At 33.7% G+C, this 20,235-nt stretch overlaps 1 protein-coding gene across 3 annotated transcripts in view; it reads right to left on the bottom strand.

Moving 5' to 3' along the window:
* LOC148942326 (DNA excision repair protein ERCC-6-like) overlaps positions 1-20,235 on the bottom strand; it is a 161,531-nt gene that overhangs the window by 112,102 nt on the left and 29,194 nt on the right. For all 3 annotated transcript variants that reach the window (XM_089103766.1, XM_089103765.1, XM_089103764.1), the window contains exons 3-5: positions 17,640-17,785; positions 14,545-14,727; positions 8,385-8,614 (exon numbers count right to left, since the gene is read on the bottom strand). In XM_089103766.1, coding sequence (XP_088959892.1) covers positions 8,385-8,614; positions 14,545-14,727; positions 17,640-17,785 — 559 coding nt within the window. The remainder of the gene's footprint in view (positions 1-8,384; positions 8,615-14,544; positions 14,728-17,639; positions 17,786-20,235) is intronic.

Raw genomic sequence — 20,235 nt, 5'->3', positions numbered from 1 at the left:
CGTAGCCCTTTGAATCGAGTAGACTCTAAGCAGAATTGTAGCTACTGAGGACCGCTAAAAGTAACTTCTATAATAGATTGTAGCTACTTTTCAATTTGCAAACATACAATAAAAAAGCTAATATATGAAACTATGGGGCATCTCAGGTACAGGAGAGCGGCTAAACCTCGGTGTCATGAAAATTGAAAAGAAATACAAACGACGTAGGCCTTTTAATCGACTAGATTCTAAGCAGAATCGTCGCTACTGAAGACTGCTAATAGTAACTTCTACAATAGATCGTAGCTACTTTTCAAATTTAAAAGATACAATAAAAAAGCGAATATATGAAACTATGGGGCAGCTCAGGGGAAGGTGGGCGGATAAACCTACGTGCCACGACAATTGAAAAGAAATACAAACGACGTAGCCCTTTAAATCGAGTAGACTCTAAGCAGAATTGTAGCTACTGAAGACCGCTAAAAGTAACTGCTATAATAGATTGAAGCTACTTTTCAATTTGCAAGCATACAGTAAAAAAGCAAATATATTAAATTTGGGGGCAGCTCAGGTACGGTAGAGCAGATCAACCTAGGGGAAATGAAACTGTAAAATAAATACACACGACTTAGGCCTTTTAATCGACTAGATTCTAAGCAGAATTGTCGCTACTGAAGGCCGCTAATAGTAGCTTCTACAATAGATCGTAGCTACTTTTCAACTTGAAAAGATAAAATAAAAAAGCGAATATATGAAACTATGGGGAAGCTCAGGGGAAGGAGGGCGGCTTAACCTAAGTGCTATGACAATTGAAAAGAAATATAAACAACGTAGGCCTTTAGTCGAGTAGACTCTAAGCAGAATTGTAGCTACTGAAGACCGCTAAAAGTAAATTCTACAATAGATATTAGATAATTTTAAACTTTAAAAAATTAAATAACAACTCGAATATATTAAAATTGGGGGACGCTAAAGGTAAGGCGCCGCGATAAACCGAGGAGCCACTGAAAATTAAAATAAAACAAAACGACGGACGCCTTGAAATCGAGTAGACTGTAAGCAGAATTGTAGCTACTGATAGACCGCTAAAAGTAATTTCAATAATATATTTTAGATAATTTAAAATTTTAAAACATAAACTAAAAAATCGAATATATCAACCTATGGGGAAGCGCAGTTCAGGGAGAGCGGATAAATCGCGTGGCCAAGAAATTTTAAAAGAAATAACCACAACAAATGCCTTTAAATCGAGTTTACACTAATCATAATTGTAGCTACTGAAGACCGCTAAAATAAACTTCTACAATAGATTTTAGCTAATTTTCAGTTTTAAAACATAAAATAAAAAACCGAATATCTTAAACTATGGGGCAGCTCTGGCTAAGGAGAGTTTTTAAACCTAGGGGCAATTAAAATTTAAAATAAATATACACGACGAAGGACTTTAATCGAGCATAAGCATAACTCTATCTACTGAAGAACGCTAAAAGTAACTTCTACAAAAGATTTTAGATACTTTTAAATTTGTAAACCTAAAATAACAAACCAAATATATGAAACTATGGAGCAGCTCAGGCGAAGGAGAGTGGCTAAACCGAGCTGACATGACAATTGACAATAAACATAAACGACGAAGGCCTTTAATCGAGCATAAGCATAATTGTAGCTACTGAAGAACGCTAAAAGTAACTTCTACAATAGATCGAAGCTACTTTTTAACTTGAAAACATACAATAAACGAGCGAATATATGAAACTATGGGGCAGCTCAGGGGAAGGAGGGCGGCTAAACCTAGGCGCCACGACAACTGAAAAAAAAATACAAACAACGTAGCCCTTTAAATAGAGTAGACTCTAAGCTGAATTGTAGCTACTGAAGACCGCTAAAAGTAACTTCTATAATAGATTGTAGCAACTTTTCAATTTAAAAACCTACAATAAAAAAGCTAATATATGAAACTAGGGGGCAGCTCTGTTATGGGAGAGCGGATAAACCTAGGTGCCATGACAATTGAAAAGAAATACAAACGACGTAGGCCTTTTAATCGACTAGATTCTAAGCAGAATCGTCGCTACTGAAGACTGCTAATAGTAACTTCTACAATAGATCGTAGCTACTTTTCAACTTGAAAAGATACAATAAAAAAGCGAATATATGAAACTATGGGGCAGCTCAAGGGATGGTGGGCGGATAAACCTAAGTGCAATTACAATTTAAAATAAAAACACACGACGTAGCCCTTTAAATCGAGTAGACTCTAAGCAGAATTGTAGCTACTGAAGACCGCTAAAAGTAACTTCTACAATAGATTGTAGCTACTTTTCAATTTGCAAGCCTACAATTAAAAAGAAAATATATTAATTTTGGGGGCAGCTCTGTTAAGGGAGAGCGGATAAACCTAGGTGAAAAGAAAATTTAAAATAAATACAAACGACGTAGGCCTTTTAATCGACTAGATTCTAAGCAGAATTGTCGCTACTGAAGACCGCTAATAGTAGCTTCTACAATAGATCGTAGCTACTTTTCAACTTGAAAACATACAATAAAAAAGCGAATATATGAAACTAAGGGAAGCTCAGGGGAAGGAGCGCGGCTTAACCTAAGTGCTATAACAATTGAAAAGAAATATAAACAACGTAGGCCTTTAGTCGAGTAGACTCTAAGCAGAATTGTAGCTAATGAAGACCTCTAAAAGTAACTTCTACAATAGATCGTAGCTACTTTTCAACTTGAAAACATACAATAAACACGCGAATATATGAAACTTTGGGGCAGCTCACGGTAAGAAGGGCGGCTAAACCTCGGCGCCACGAAAAATTAAAAGAAATACAAACGACGTACGCCTTTAAATCGAGTAGACTGTAAGCAGAATTGTAGCTACTGAAAACCGCTAAAAGTAACTTCTATAAAAGATTGTAGCTACTTTTCAATTTGCAAACCTACAATAAAAAAGCGAATATCTGAAACTATGGGGAAGCTCAGGTAAGGGAGAGCGGCTAAACCTAGGGGCCATGACAATTGAAAAGAAATATAAACGACGTAGGCCTTTTAATCGAGTGGACTCTAGGCTGAATTGTAGCTACTGAAGACCGCTAAAAGTAACTTCTACAATAGATTGTAGCTACTTTTCATTTTGAAAACCTAAAATAAAAAAGCGAATATATTAAACTAGGGGCAGCTCTGGTGATGGAGAGCTTTTAAACCTAGGTGCAATTAAAATTTAAAATAAATATACACGACGAAGGACTTTAATCGAGCATAAGCAGAATTGTAGCTACTGAAGAACGCTAAAAGTAACTTCTACAATAGATTGTATCTACTTTTCAATTTGCAAACCTAAAATAAATAAGCTAATATATTAAACTTTGGGGCAGCTCAGGTGAAGGAGACTAGATAAACCTAGGTGGCATGACAATTTAAAAGAAATATAAACGACGAAGGCCTTTAATAGAGCATAAGCAGAATTGTAACTACTGAAGAACGCTAAAAGTAACTTCTATAATAGATTGTAGCTACTTTTCAATTTGCAAGCCTACAATAAGAAAGCGAATATATGAAACTTTGGGTAAGCTCTGGTGACGGTGAGCGGATAAATCTAGGTGCCATGACAATTGAAAAGAAATATAAACGACGAAGGCCTTTAATCGAGCATAAGCAGAATTGTAGCTACTGAAGAACGCTAAAAGTAACTTCTACAATAGATTGTAGCTACTTTTCAATTTGCAAACCTACAATAAAAAAGCGAATATATAAAACTATGGAGCAGCTCCGGTGAAGGAGAGCGGCTAAACCTAAGTGCCATGACAATTGAAAAGAAATATAAACGACGAAGGCCTTTTATCGAGCATAAGCAGAATTGTAGCTACTGAAGAACGCTAAAAGTAACTTCTACAATAGATTGTAGCTACTTTCCAGTTTGCAAACCTACAATAAAAAAGCGAATAAGAAAGAACATACAATAAGAAACATTACAATAAGAAAGCGAATATATGAAACTATGGGGAAGCTCAGGTGAAGGAGAGCGGCTAAATCTAGGTGCCATGACAATTGAAAAGAAACATAAACAACGTAGGCCTTTAATCGAGTAGACTCTAAGCAGAATTGTAGCTACTGAAGACCGCTAAAAGTAACTTCTATAATACATTGTAGCTACTTTTCAATTTGCAAACCTACAATAAAAAAGCGAATATATAAAACTATGGGGCAGCTCAGGTGAAGGAGAGCGGCTAAACCTAGGTGCCATGACAATTGAAAGGAAATATAAACGAAGAAGGCCATTAATCGAGTATAAGCAGAATTGTAGCTACTGAAGAACGGTAAAAGTAACTTCTACAATAGATTGTAGCTACTTTTCAGTTTGCAAACCTACAATAAAAAATCGAATATATGAAACTATGGGGCAGCTCATGTGAAGGAGAGCGGCTAAACCTAAGTGCCATGACAATTGAAAAGAAAAATAAACAACGTAGGCCTTTAATCGAGCAGACTCTAAGCAGAATTGTAGCTACTGAAGACCGCTAAAAGTAACTACTACAATAGACTGTAGCTACTTTTCAGTTTGCAAACCTACAATAAAAAAACGAATATATGAAACTATGGGGCAGCTCAGGTGAAGGAGAGCGGCTAAACCTCCGTACCATGACAATTGAAAAGAAATATAAACGACGTAGGCCTTTAATCGAGCAGACTCTAAGCAGAACTGTAGCTACTGGAGACCGCTAAAAGTAACTACTACAGTAGATTGTAGCTACTTTTCAGTTTGCAAACCTACATTAAAAAAGCGAATATATGAAACTATGGGGCAGCTCAGGTGAAGGAGAGCGGCTAAACCTAAGCACTATGACAATTGAACAGAAATATAAACGACGTAGGCCTTTAATCGAGCAGACTCTAAGCAGAATTGTAGCTACTGGAGACCGCTAAAAGTAACAACTACAATAGATTGTAGCTACTTTTCAATTTGAAAACCTAAAATAAAAAGCGAATATATGAAACTATGGGGCAGCTCAGGTGAAGGAGAGCGGGTAAACCAAGGTGCAATGACAATTTAAACAAAATAGACACGACGTAGGCCTTTTAATCGAGTAGACTCTAAGCAGAATTGTAGCTACTGGAGACCGCTAAAAGTAACTACTACAATAGATTGTATCTACTTTTCAGTTTGAAAACCTACAATAAAAAAACGAATATATGAAACTATGGGGCAGCTCAGGTGAAGGAGAGCGGCTAAACCTAGGTACCATGACAATTTAAAAGAAAAATAACGACGTAGGCCTTTAATCGAGCAGACTCTAAGCAGAACTGTAGCTACTGGAGACCGCTAAAAGTAACTACTACAGTAGATTGTAGCTACTTTTCAATTTGAAAACCTAAAATAAAAAAGCGAATATATGAAACTATGGGGCAGCTCAGGTGAAGGAGAGCGGCTAAACCAAGGTGCCAAGACAATTGAAACAAAATACAAACGACGTAGGCCTTTTAATCGAGTAGACTCTAATCAGAATTGTAGCTACTGGAGACCGCTAAAAGTAACTACTACAATAGACTGTAGCTACTTTTCAGTTTGCAAACCTACAATAAAAAAACGAATATATGAAACTATGGGGCAGCTCAGGTGAAGGAGAGCGGCTAAACCTAGGTACCATGACAATTGAAAAGAAATATAAACGACGAAGGCCTTTAATCGAGTATAAGCAGAATTATAGCTACTGAAGAACGCTAAAAGTAACTTCTACAATAGATTGTAGCTACTTTTCAATTTGCAAACCTACAATAAAAAACCGAATATATGAAACTATGGGGCAGCTCAGGCGAAGGAGAGTGGCTAAACCTAGGTGCCATGACAATTGAAAAGAAATATAAACGACGAAGGCCTTTAATCGACAAGACTCTAAGCAGAATTGTAGCTACTGAAGACCGCTAAAAGTAACTTCTACAATCGATTGTAGCTACTTTTCAATTTGAAAACCTACAATAAAAAGCGAATATATGAAACTATGGGGCAGCTCAGGTGAAGGAGAGCGGCTAAACCAAGGTACCATGACAATCGAAAAGAAATATAAACGACGAAGGCCTTTAATCGAGTATAAGCCGAATTGTAGCTACTGAAGAACGCTAAAAGTAACTACTACAATAGATTGTTGCTACTTTTCAATTTGCAAACCTACAGTAAAAAAGCGGATATATGAAACTATGGGGCAGCTCAGGTGAAGGAGAGCTGCTAAACCAAGGTGCCATGAGAATTGAAAAGAAATGTAAACGACATAGGACTTTAATCGAGTAGACTCTAAGCAAACCTGTAGCTACTGAAAACCGCTATAAGTAACTTCTACAATAGATTGTAGCTACTTTTCAACTTGAAAACATACAATAAACAAGCGAATATATGAAACTATGGGGCAGCTCAGGGAAGGGAGGGCGGCTAAACCTAGGTGCCACAGCAACTGAAAACAAATACAAACGACATGGGCCTTTTAATCGAGTAGACTCTAAGCAGAATCGTAGCTACCGAAGGCCATTAAAAGTACTTTCTACAACAGATTATAAGTACTTTTCAATTTGAAAACATACATTAAACAAGCGAATATATGAAACTATGGGACAACTCAGGGGGGAGGAGAGCGGCTAAACCTAGGTGTCATGACATCTTTAATGAAATATAAACGACACAGGTCTTTAATCGAGTAGACTCTGAGCAAAATCTTAACTACTAAAGACTACTAAAAGTAAGTTCTACAACAAATTGTAGCTACTTTTCAATCTGAAAACATATAATGAACAAGGTAACTCAGGGGATGCGAACACCCAAATCTGTGTCGTGGCACCTGTAATGAAATAATGACGAAATAAACCTTTAATCGAGTCGACTCTAAGTGAAATTGTAACTACTAAAGACAGTCAAGAATAGCTACTACAACAAATTTTAGTTACATTACAATCTGGAAAAGTAAGACAAACAGGCAAATTATGTGAACATATAAAGAATATTATAGGGTAACTTAGAAGGAGGAGAATGTCCGAAACCAAATTTCAGTGACAACTGAAATGAAATATATACAGCACAAGCCTTTAACCAAGTCGACTTGAGGTGAAATTGTAGCTACTAAATACAACTAAAAGTAGCTACTGAAAAAGGTTGTGGCCACTTTTCGATTTGGAACAGAACTACAAACAGGAGATTTATATGAAAATATGATGGAAATTATGGGATAGCTTATTATGGGATAGGATAAAATGTGGAGTAGGATAAATTATAGGGTAAATTATGGGATAGGACACATTATGGATAAATTACGCTATAGGATAAATTATGGGGAACGAGGACGCTATAGGATAACGAGGAAGAGGGGTTGCGAGCCCTATGTGCTGCGGCAACTGAAATGAAATATAAACAAAATAACCCTTTAGTCGAGTAGACTAAAAATAAAGGTGTCGCTACTTTCGACTACTAAAAGTAGGAACCGAAACAGAGTGAAAATATAATTTATTTTGTACCCACTTTACCTAAAATCAAATATGACAAGAAAGAAAGAAAAAAAGAAAAATAGCTACAAACTTAAACCAACATCAAACTTATACGAAGAAAGCAAGGAAAATGCGGTTCCCCTATAGCACTACCCAAGCTACATAAACCAAAGATATATAGGGTAAAATACGTAAAATAGTATAAAATAGGGAAAAATGCACAAACATAAGCGAAGAAAAAAGTTGTAGCTTGTAGTCATAAGCAAAGGATGTGGGTAGCTTATAATGGGAACTGGCGCTCGACAAAAAAAACTATCAGCACCATCTACTAGACATTTTTTCTAGCTCTGTAATCGTTTTTATTTTGTCTGGAACTGAGATCAGACACTTATCAATGCCCTAGTTTTACCAATTACAGCAATTAAATTAATTATTCTTATTAATACACTGGAAAAAATGCCAAGTATCACCAAACGCTACATTGCATTGATAGTTTTTCGTCGAAACTAGCGACAGTTCCATTCTTATAAATTACCCTTACTCTTTGGTCAGAGATGTAATATCCACAAAAAATGAAATTAAGAGAAAACAAGATTAAGTGGGTTTTCAATTTCCTACAAAATTCAAGCACTAAGAAAAAAAGTTACCTTAACCAAGATTTTATTTTGACGAAAAAAATATGAAGGATATAGCCCTTAATGGAGGCCCTTACCATGGTCGTACACAGGAGAGTGGGGATTACCTGGTTTTTGAAGCACTCTGTTAAGTTTTCAGTAAAACAGATTATACGGAAGTGAACACAACAAGTATTTTGAACAGAGGATCTGTTGAACAAAAAAAAAAATTCAAATATTTTGGCTTTACTGTTTTGGGAGAACAATAGTATTTTAGTATTGCTTTAATTTATCCACTACAAATGTTTAAAATACGTAAAACTAAACCTTTTTTCTTCTTTCGAACAACCGGTCGTCTGATATTTTCTTCTTCTGAGGATTCCCAAACATCTTCATCACTTTCAATTGGTTCTTGCTTTAAATGTGTATTTAAACTTCTCTGTCTTTTTATCTTATCGGATTCCTCTTCATCTGGAATATACTCGGGATCAGAATCCAAAAAGTCTGAAGGAATGTCGGATATCTCTTCATTTTCTTGTTCATTGTCACTGACAAACCTAAAAGGATGGAAAGGAATCAATATATTAGTACTAATAATCAGGCGTCAGGTATAAAGGCTTAAGTTACCGACTTTACCATAGAAAACTTACCACAGTAACACACTAGCATGCCGTAACCATGTCCGGGATTTGGAGGAAGTCCTTCTGTATGTTCATGACTGCAATGCCCAAAATAAATTTCGTAGAGCTTTTTCACCCTCTTTATACCGAATTTAATATTCCTTTTGATGCTCAAATTAATCTCTGCCCTGCCTGTGTCTTAATAACAAGAAAAGATTTTACTTTTCCTTTCTTCGCTTTTTCTTTTTTTTAGAATTAGTCTTAGGTAGGTTATTCTTAGTCCCAACAAGATCCCCTTCTTCTTTTTTGCTTATTCTTTCTCCAAGATATTATTTCTCATATATTAATCGTGTACCCTACAAACTGCCCTTATTTTTTTTGGGCTTGTTCCTTTCTCCAAGATATTATTTCTAATATATAATTTGTGCTCCCTACAAGCCCCCTTCTTTTTGTAACATATTTTTTGTGCTCCCTTTAACCCCTCTTAATTTTTTACGTGTTTTTTTTTCCAAGAAATTATTTCTACTATATTATTCACGCTGCCTACAAACCCCCCTAATTTTTTTGGGCTTATTCATTTCTCCAAGAAATTATTTCTAATATATTAATCGTGCTCCCTAAAAATTCTCCTTCTTCATTTTTGGCTTATTCTTTTCCCCAAGATATTATTTCTAACATATTATTCGTGCTCCCTACATCCCTCCTTCATTTTTGTTTTGCTTATTGTTTTCTCCGAGAAATTGTTTCTAATATATTAATGTGCTCCCTACAAACTCCCCTTATTCTTTTTTGGCTTATTCCTTTTTCCAAGACATTATTTCCAATATTCCTTTTTTTGCTTATTCTTTTGTCCGAAATATTATTTTTAGTATATTACTGTGCTCCCTACAAAGTCCCCTTTTTTGGCTTATTCCTTCCTCCAAGATAGTAATTCTAGTATATTATTTGCGCTCCCTACAACCCACACCCTTTCTTTTGCCTATTCTTTTCTCAGATATATTATTTCTAATATTTTTTACATGCTCCCTACAAACTCCCCGTTTTTGGCTTATTCCTTCCTTCAAGGTATTATTTCTAGTATATTATTTGCGCTCCCTACAACTGACTTTCTTTTTTTGCCTGTTCTTTTCTCAGATATATTATATCTAATATTTTTTCCGTGCTCCTTGCAAACTCCCCTTTTTTGGCTTATTCCTTCCTCCAAGATATTATTTCTAGTATATTATTTGCGCTCTCTACAACCCACTTCCTTTTTTTTCCTATTCTTTTCTCAGATATATTATTTCTAATATTTTTCCGTGCCCCCAACAAACTCCCTTTTTTTGGCTTATTCCTTCCTCCAATGTAATATTTCTAGTATATTATTTGCGCTCCCTACAACCCACTTCCTTTTTTGCCTATTCTTTTCTCCGATATATTATTTCTAATATATTATCCGTGCTCCCTACAAACTCCCTTTTTTGGCTTATTCCTTCCTCCAAGATATTTTTTCTAGTATAATATTTGCGCTCCCTACAACCCACTTCCTTCTTTGCCTATTCTTTTCTCCGATATATTATTTCTATTATGTTATCTGTGCTCCCTACAAACCCCCCTTTTTTGGCTAATTCCTTCCTCCAAGATATTATTTCCAGTATATTATTTACGCTCCCTACAACCCACTTCCTCTTTTTGCCTATTCTTTTCTCCGATATATTATTTCTAATATTTTATCCGTGCTCCTTACAAACTCCCCTTTTTTGGCTTATTCCTTCCTCCAAGATATTTTTTCTAGTATATTATTTGCGCTCCCTACAACCCACTTCCTTTTTTTGTCTATTCTTTTCTCCGACATATTATTTCTAATATGTTATCCGTGCTCCCTACAAACTCCCCTTTTTTGGCTAATTCCTTCCTCCAAGATATTATTTCCAGTATATTATTTGCGCTCCCTACAACCCACTTCCTTTTTTGGCCTATACTTTTCTCCGAGATATTATTTCTAATATGTTATCCGTGCTCCCTACAAACTCCCCTTTTTTGGCTAATTCCTTCCTCCAAGACATTATTTCCAGTATATTATTTGCGCTCCCTACATCCCACTGCCTTTTTTGCCTATTCTTTTCTCCGATATATTATTTCTAATATGTTATCCGTGCTCCCTACAAACTCCCCTTTTTTGGCTTATTCCTTCCTCCAAGATATTTTTTCTAGTATATTATTTGCGCTCCCTACAACCCACTTCCTTTTTTTGCCTATTCTTTTCTCCGATATATTATTTCTAATATATTATCCGCGCTCTCTACAAACTCCCCTTCATTTTTTTTTTACTTATTCTCGTCTCCAATAAATTATTTCTAATATATTATTGTGCTCACTACAAACTCCCCTTTTTCTTTTTTGACTTACTTCTTTTCTCTATGATATTGTGTCTAATATATTGTTCGTGCTCCCTACAACCCAAGACAGAATTTGCATGCGATAGTAGAGGTAAAAAGTGCAGAGACATGCCAGGTAAGATGGTCATTGAGAGGTGACCTATTGTGTTGAAGGGAGGAACTGATGGGAAAGCCAAAATGAACAGCCCCAAGCAATCTTTTTCCGGATAGTGTTTACCTCTGCGTAAAATGGATGATTCTCTTTATTGTCCGACAGGAAACGTAAATCATGTCCCAATTTTAACGCTCTTTTCATTTGCTCGATTTGGTGGTATTATTAAGAACTACCCATCTTTTATATTTAACCTTAAATAGTTGTTTAAAAAAAACATTAGGGCCTAAATAGAACTATTTAGCTCTGGCATTTGATCCTAGAATTTACCGAAACAGAAAAAATACGAATAGCTTTGACATCATAAAAACCAGGAACAAGGCCTTTAGTATAAAACTGCCACTTCAAACAGTTACTTCTATGAACACTTTTAATATAAAATTATTACAATTAAAATAATTAATTTAATTAATAAATAATATAATTAGACACGAAATAATTATATTAATAAAATTTAATATAAAAAAGGCACTTAAAGAAGGTAATTAATTCTATGAACACAGCTAAAACCAAAATTATGAAAATACTCACAGCACAGGGAAGGGGAGGGGGGCTCGATGAGGAGAAATTCCTTGCCTATGGTTGACTAATACAACCCTCTCCCTTCCTAGAAAATGATTTTTGCCTTCCTCCCCTTTAAATACGAAGGGCATCAAAATAAACATTGTATCCCATTACCCATCTTAGGTCTATCAAACCTGAAAACCACAACTTTCTAAGATTGTTCTTTAAATATTTCAAAATTGCAACGTTTTTAGAGTGGTACCATATTTTTTCAGTGTTTCCAAAATGAAAATAAATAAGCAGAACTAATTAGGTAATTTGACAGCACTGAACATCCATAAAAATTCAAACACTAATAATCTGCTTATTCCCAAAGGCAATCACACTTTCTAATTTTTTATCCAAGTTTTCTCTTTTCAAATCTGTTCCCGATTTTTGATCCACGCTTTTTGTTTTTAAATATGGCACCCGCTACTGCCAAAACTGCAGAACTATATACGGAGTTCAAATTGAATGCCCATTTTTCCCTAATTTTTTAAGGCACAAATGATTGCGTTAGTGCAAACTTGGCACAATCAAACAATAACCAAAATAAAATAATAATAAAATAATAAAACATATTGCACCTGTTCGGTGCGATATGCTTTAAGACTTTTTGTGCTGATTTTTCACCCACGTTTTTCTCTTTTTAAATATGACACCCGCTACTACCAAAACTGTATATGGAGGTCAAATTGAATTCCCGTTTTTTCTTAATTTTTAGGGATTAATTTTTTTTTAGTGCAAACTTGGCACTATCAAACAATAATAAAAAGAAAAAAAATAAATAAAAGAACAATAAATGAAAAAGATAAAAATAAAATAATAAACAAATACTAAAAAATAATAAGATAATATCAAAAACAATCAAGGGACATTTTCACTTTCCTTGATAGTTGAAGAAAAAAAAACACCTGGAAAGGCTTTCTGAAAGTAAGGAAGAAAGCGAAAATAAGGGAAAAAAGGAAACTAAAAAGTAAAACTATAAACTTATGAACAAAAAAAGGATTAAAACAGGATGCGCCATAGCAGAGGATACGAAAAATCTTTGGCAATATCAATTGATTATACCTATTTGGCCATACCAATTTTCTATAATTTTGACCATACTAATCGGTCATGCAAATTTTCCCCATACCAGATTGTATACCATAACAAAGCGTACGAAAAATCTTTGGCCGTATCAATTGGTTATACCTATTTGGTCATACCAATTTCCCTTACCAAAGGTATAAATATAAACCATAGCTTTGATTTATATGATAGAAAAACCAGTTACTCACCGATTTATCCTTTAACATGTTGTCATCTATATCAACACATCTAGTACAAAAAAAGCAGCGTTGTCGGCAAACTTTGATTTTAGCCGAGTTTCTGCTATAACATATATTTCGGGCAAGACCCCAATTTTTAAAGAACCAAGGTAAAACCCCCAGAACTCGGACAGTATCTAATCTTGGTAAGAAACTTCAAAATTAAACAAGTAACAGTACTTGTTAATGAATCAAAACACACTCAAGAATTAAGCCACTTAAGATCTATTGCAAACCCAGTTTGCCTCATGGTTAATCCTAATGAAATATACCAAAACATGATGAAAACATACCAAAATATAATGAAAATATAATAGTTTGTTAACAAAATTATGGAAACTAGGCCAAAGAATCATGAAAAGCAGCCCCCAGAACGCACTATATTAAATACCTAACCTAAACTAACCTAACCAAAATAACAGCTAAATATTTAATTAAAATATACCTGCATCTTAGTTGTTTTCTCAGCCAAAGCTAAAGCTAAGACAATAAACCGGTTCTTCGCAAATTCAACACATCTTACAGAGCGTAATTCTTCAGTGTGTTTTGTTTAATCAATAAGTACCCAAGTATATTCCCCAACTTAAAGAGTAGGCACCTAATCTTGAAGATGATATAGCCTAGATAGTTCTAACTGCTAGTTGGGAATGACCTAGTTAAAATTGGCTGACAGTAATCACGGAAACCTTCTTTTTTTAACCTAACCTACTAAAATGAAGCTACTCTGATTTAAACACTTGTGTGTGATTGAATTTATCCATAGTTAAGACCGGGGTTGCCACCTGTAGCAAGAAAGTGGTATTTTAGCACTATTTTATTACTTGTATCACTACAGCACGGGCTAATGTTTGCTATATAGTGCTAAAATAGCACAAAAGTACAATTTTATCACTATTACAGTAGATTTTTTTTTTACTATGGCACCAAAATTCACTGTGTAGCACGCAAATTTAGGCAATGATAGCGCTTTAGGAACTGATCGTGGTGGCAACCCTGGTTAAGACACTTTCTGTGACTGAGAGGTTTCATTCAATGTTTGATGGAACAGATGTAGATTCTGTATCTAAAGATGAGTTTCTTTTCCAAGATTAGGCTTTAAATATGCACCTGTGATTAGGCTCCCATATTAACTATAAATAAAATGGTTAGTACCGTATATAGCCAAAGTGTTGAAACCAATTTTATACTTATTAAAAAAACAGAGGCAAACCTATTGACAAAATAATTCAAATTCTAGATTATGTAATAAAGAGTTCTTAGTGATTGGATTGGAATTGGAATGGGTCCAGTTATATATAAATTATATAAAAATTTAGATTCAATTGTAATATCGATGTAATTGGCGATTAAATTGGCTTAATTTAAGGTCCAATTTTTTTGTTTCAGAAAAGAAGGAATTTGGTATCAGAAACAATTCAAATCAACAAAACCAAAAGACTAAGTGATCTTCAAAGTTATAAAATTCTTAAAATATTAACTCACATTGTGGAGGACTCAAGTATAGTGCCAAAAGGAGTCATTTCTCCAAGTTTGATCTTCTCATTAGCTTCAGAAAAATTTTCTAATATGTCACCTGAATTGGCAACTGCTATTTCCTCTTTTTCAACTTCACAATGGTCATTTCTATCATCTGCGGAAGTTTTCTTTTTCGTTACTTTCTTGATTCTAGAAAGAAAGAAAAAGAAAACTGAAATGAATAAAAAAATAAAAAAGCGAATAAAAAACCAACAATTATCAGTTATATAATATGAAAATCACTAATGAGTTTACACGATATTTCGAAAATTAAATTAAAAAATTATATCAGTAGATTGATTTTGCATATGAAGATATAGACGAAAAAGAACAAAGGGGAGGGGCAGAAAGGGAAGAAAATTAAGGGAGAGGACGTGAGGACATAAAGTAAGACATGCGAAGCAACGCAAAGAGGGGAAGAAAGAAGATGAGATGCTAAGAAAAGAAGAAAAAGGAATAGTAGAGACGAACAAAAAATGAAGAAGAAAAATCGGTAAAAATATACAGAAGAGAAATTTATTTCGAAGAAGGACAAACGGAAACACAATAAAGAAAATAATTAAATTACACAGCTGTGAAGTCACAGTCGTGAAGTCAGAGTTTTAGCATATTTTTGCTCAATGGAGTCAGGGTTGGTATATTGAATATGTCTGGAGTCGGAGTCAGTTATAACTTATAAAAATCTAGTTAAATTAAGCTTTAAAACAGGGATGTGGGGTCGGGTAATGTAGTTGGAGTTTTAATAAATTTTTGCTGAATGAAGTCGGAGTTGTCGGTATATTGAAAATGTCTGGAGTCAGAGTTGGTTATTATTTTTTTAATTTAATTAAACGAAGCTTTAAAACAAGGCTGTGGAGTCGGAGTCTTATTAAATTTTTGCTGAAGGGAGTCGGAGTTGGTATATTGAAAATGTCTGGAGTCGGAGTTGCTTATAATTTATAAAATTTAGTTAAATGAAGCTTTAAAACAGGGCTGTGGAGTCGGGTTGTGGAATCGGAGTCTTAGTAAATTTTTGCTGAAGGGAGTCGGATTTGTTATGGAATTGATATTGGTATGGATTGGTATGGAATGTCTGGAATTGGAGTCGGTTATAAATTATAACCAACTCCACAGCCCTGTTAAGTTACCAGCTGTTTCAAGTAAAAAGATAAGAAAGCCAGAAGCTACTGAACTCAAAAGTTGAAAAGGTAGATTTATTCTATAGGGTCAGTTACACACAAGGAAATGAGGGAAACTAAGGGGTAAAGAGAGAAACCAAAACAATGTAAGATGCAGAGAGGGAGACAGAAAGAGAGAGAGAGAGAGAGAGAGAGTGAAATAAATTCCAATTGACCAACAGTTGAGGTATTTGATCACTTATAGTCCCATAAGATGATTTTTTTTTACGTTGGTCAATTTATTATTCTGCGTCTGCCATAAAGTAATCTTTCAATGATAAATATTTTAGATTAAAATTGAAGTTTAATTCAAATCTAAATGTTCAATTTGTTTATGTAGGATTAGTAAGTAATTAGATTTGAATATATAACTTGAAAACCTTAAACTTTTTTAAAAATAATTTCAATTAATAAAACAAAAATCATGGCAATCTTGTGCAGTGATTATTCTTCTAAACTAGATACATTAGCATCAAAATACTTATTTCCTTCTTAAGAGAGATAATTTATACATTTAAATTTTATATTCTTTCTTAATTATATTCTCTAATCTATATTATTCACCTATATATTCTAATTCTATAATCTATATTTTCTAAAGTTAAATGTAAAAGCAATATTTTATAAATCTAATAAAGCTGGACTATGTATGTTATACTCCTTCTTTACTCCTTCTACTTAGTTAGATTATTTACAAATTTACGGATTATTTGTATATTTACTATATTCTCTAATTCTATAATCTATACTCTTTAAAGTTAAATGTAAAAGTTAAATTCTATTACTCTTATAAAGCTGGATTGTGTATGTTTTACTCCTTTTCCTTTACTCCTTCCACTTAGTTAGATTATTTGCATATTTGCATATTATTTGCATATTTATATGTTCTGTCATTCTATAACCTGTACTCTCTAAAGTTAAATATAAAAGTAAAATTTTATAACTCTTATAAAGCTGGTTTATGTATGCTTTACTCCTTCTTTACTTCTTCTACTTAGTTAATTTATTTGCATATATAGAGATTATTACAGATTATTTGCATATTTATATATTCTCTAATTCTTTAACCTATATTCTCTAAAGTTAAATATAAAAGATTTGTTTTATAACTCTTATAAAGCTGGTTTATGTATGTTTTACTCCATCTCCTTTACTCCTTCTTTACTTCTTCCACTTAGTTGGTTTATTTGCACATTTAAATATTATTACAGATTTTTTGCATATTTATAAATTCTCTATATTATCTAATTCTATAATCTATGTTCTCTAAATTGAAAATATAAATTTGCATATTTACAGATTATTATAGATTATTTGTATATTTATATATTTTCTACATTCCTTAATTCTATAATCTACATTCTCTGAAGTTAAATATAAAATTTAAATTTTATAACTCTTATAAAGCTGGATTATATACGTTTTACTCCCTCTCCTTCTACTTTACTTCTTCTACTTAGTTAGATTATTTGCATGTTTATAAGGTAGAATTACACGTGTCATGCTGATTAATTTTGAAGCATTGATGTCACCCAGATATTTGCTAAGTAAATTCCTTCGTGTCTATCCCACTTGTCTATTTTACATTCTACATTTCTATTCGACATGCCTACTCCACATTCCACATTTCTATTCCGCACTTTGTGCAAGTCAGTTCTGCTTCTATCCATATTTTTCCCTTCCACTTTTGTCCCACATTTAGTGCTATAGTTCCTGCTTCTATTATCATCCCTTCTTATTTATAAGTAAATCAGGTTGATTTTACAAAGCATTTAGTGTTGTTAAGCGTTATTGGCGTTTTTTATTAGCAAATAGTTAGAACGGGCAAAACATCCTGATGAAATCTGCCTTCACTTAATAAAAATGAAATATCACAGTTGAAAATTGTTGATTTAAAATACTTACGTTTTCTTCTTTTCTTCTTGTGACTCTTTTTTCTTCCGTATCCTTTCTTCCTCTGCTTCAATAGCTGACTCAATCTGTTCGGCAATTCCTGTTTCAAGGCTAACTTGGTCAAAAACTTTAACGCCAAGCTCTCCAAGGGCATCCATCTAAAAAAAAATCTTATAATAGGTAAAGGTAAATAGAAACAGATGATATGAAAACAGGCTAAGAGAAGAAATAAAAAGAAGACGTAAAAAATGTATATTTATACTTTCCAATTATTTTATTTTAAATATTTTATTAATTTTTTTTCTGTCATTTTTTACGTTTGAAAATTCACAGCACCAGACGTTGTCCCAATAATCAAAAGAAAATACTTCAATGACATACATTCCCCAAACTAAAACTAAAGTATCAAAAAGATATATTTATATAATATACAAAATAAATATTTTTAGCTTTTAAATATTAGAATATTTAAGATTCTTCTTAAATATTTTCATTAAAATTGCAATTTAATTCAAAACCGAATGTTCAATTTGTTTATCTTTTTTCAATTTGTGTTTTATTGAAATCAAAATATTGAAAAACATTTAATATAATTTGAAGACAAACAATAAAAAAAAACAAATATAAACATAAAAAAGATCTATAATAAAAACAATAAAAACTAACAGACAACTCTTTCTCCTCAAGAGATTGACTGAAATTAGCATCCCTTGTACTTTATAGCGCCCTGATTAATAGCAGGATGCACCGTTCCCTCCTGTGTCGTATTTGGCTCTCATCTGATTACCACTGTGTCTCGTTTGAGTCCCAATCCTGGTTCAAGAAGACTATGACCCTCAAGTGCTGGTAAATTTAAGGAATTTACATTACTGAAGTATATATAAGGCGAATATATCACTTGATGCATTTCTCAATGTTTTTCCCAAATATAATAATCGCTAAACGAAATTCAGTTTCAAGCTTATTACGCACCCTCAAAGACGAAATCTTTTTCTCTTATTTTTGGCAATATGAAAGGGATCTCTAATTTTTCATTATTTCTTTTATTTTTAAATTATTTTATACTATTTTAGTGAAAAAGCTTTATGTTTAATAGAAAGGAGAAAGGACTTGTACAAGAATTATCTGAGTGATAGATCGCATGAAAACAAAAGAAATGTAAAGAAAGTGGAGAAAGCATTGAAACATGAACTCAGGAGGTGTGAAGAGGAGGACACGGCTAAAATTGCTGAGGATTTAGAAGATGCAGCTAGACGGCATAATAGTAGAATATTGTACTGGCACGTTAACAAATTGAGAGGTAGTAGTCAATCCGGACTTGTCCCAGTTAAAGATAGGAATGGGGTGGCAATTAGCGACAAGGAAAAAGCTATAGCGAGATGGGCCGAACATTTTGAGAACTTGCTTAACCGAGATAGAGTTGCAGGAAAAAATATAGAGTAAAATGAAAAAGTTTGTGATACCTTGGATGTGAAGGAAGATTTGTTTTGTGAGGAGGAATTAGCAACAGCACTAAAAAGATTAAAGAATAATAAAGCTCCAGGTGCTGATAGGGTAGTAAATAAGTTTCTTAAATATGGTGGCTCTGAGGTTAGAAATAAGTTATTGAAGATTATGAATATGATTTTTGAAAAAGGGGAAGTACCTAACGATTTTAGGAAAACCTTAATTAAGCCACTTTATAAGAAAGGTGATAAAAGTGAGTGTGGTAATTATCGAGGCATTAGTCTGGTCTCTGTAGGTAGCAAATTGCTTAGTAATATGATACTTTTCAGACTGAGAGATGCCGTAGACAAAGTTTTAAGAGAAGAGCAGTGCGGTTTTAGAAAAGGTAGAGGATGTGTTGACCAAACTTTAACTCTTAGGTTAATAATTGAGAAGTTCCTGAGTTTTCGAACACCTTTGGTCCTCAGTTTTATAGATTATGAGCAAGCGTTTGATTCTATTGATAGAAGAGTTATACGTAGTAAAGGTTTTATCGTTGTGTGGTATACCAGACAAACACATTAAAGTGATTAGTGCTATGTACTAGAATAACACTGCTGCGGTTAAGGTAGGAAATGAAGTTAGCAGCTCGTTTTGTATCAAATCAGGAGTTAAGCAGGATTGTGTGCTATCCCCCTTTATATGGATTATTTTGATGGACTTAGTTTTAAGGAGCACAGGAAAGGCAATGGGAGACCACGGAATCAAATGGGGAGGAAAAAGTCTCCTGGACTTGGATTATGCTGATGATTTAAGCATCCTAGATGAAAGTTTGAGCAGAATAAATGACGTTTTAGAGGTTTTGCGAGTTCAGGGTGCTAGTATTGCTTTGAAAATTAATGTTAGGAAGACTAAGTCACTAAGGCTAGGAATAAGTGAAGATGAAAATGTGACGTTGGGTAATGAAAAGATTGATCAGGTGGGAAGCTTCACTTACCTCGGTAGTAGTATTAGTAAAGCTTGTGGAACAGTGAAGATGTTAAAAATAGAATAGCCAAGGCTCAGGGTGTTTTTTCACAGTTAAAAAAAAGTCTGAAAGAATAGGAAGATAAGTCTGCAAACCAAGATTAGAATCTTAGAAGCTACAGTGATGACAGTGGTCAAATATGGCTCTGAAGCATGG

The sequence above is a fragment of the Artemia sp. Qi Xiang Cuo genome, chromosome 17 (genome assembly GCF_049724085.1).
Source record: "Artemia sp. Qi Xiang Cuo chromosome 17, ASM4972408v1, whole genome shotgun sequence".
Classification (NCBI taxonomy): domain Eukaryota; kingdom Metazoa; phylum Arthropoda; class Branchiopoda; order Anostraca; family Artemiidae; genus Artemia; species Artemia sp. Qi Xiang Cuo.
The sequence above is the reverse complement of the archived record's forward strand: the minus strand, read 5'-3'. Positions and strand labels throughout refer to the sequence as shown.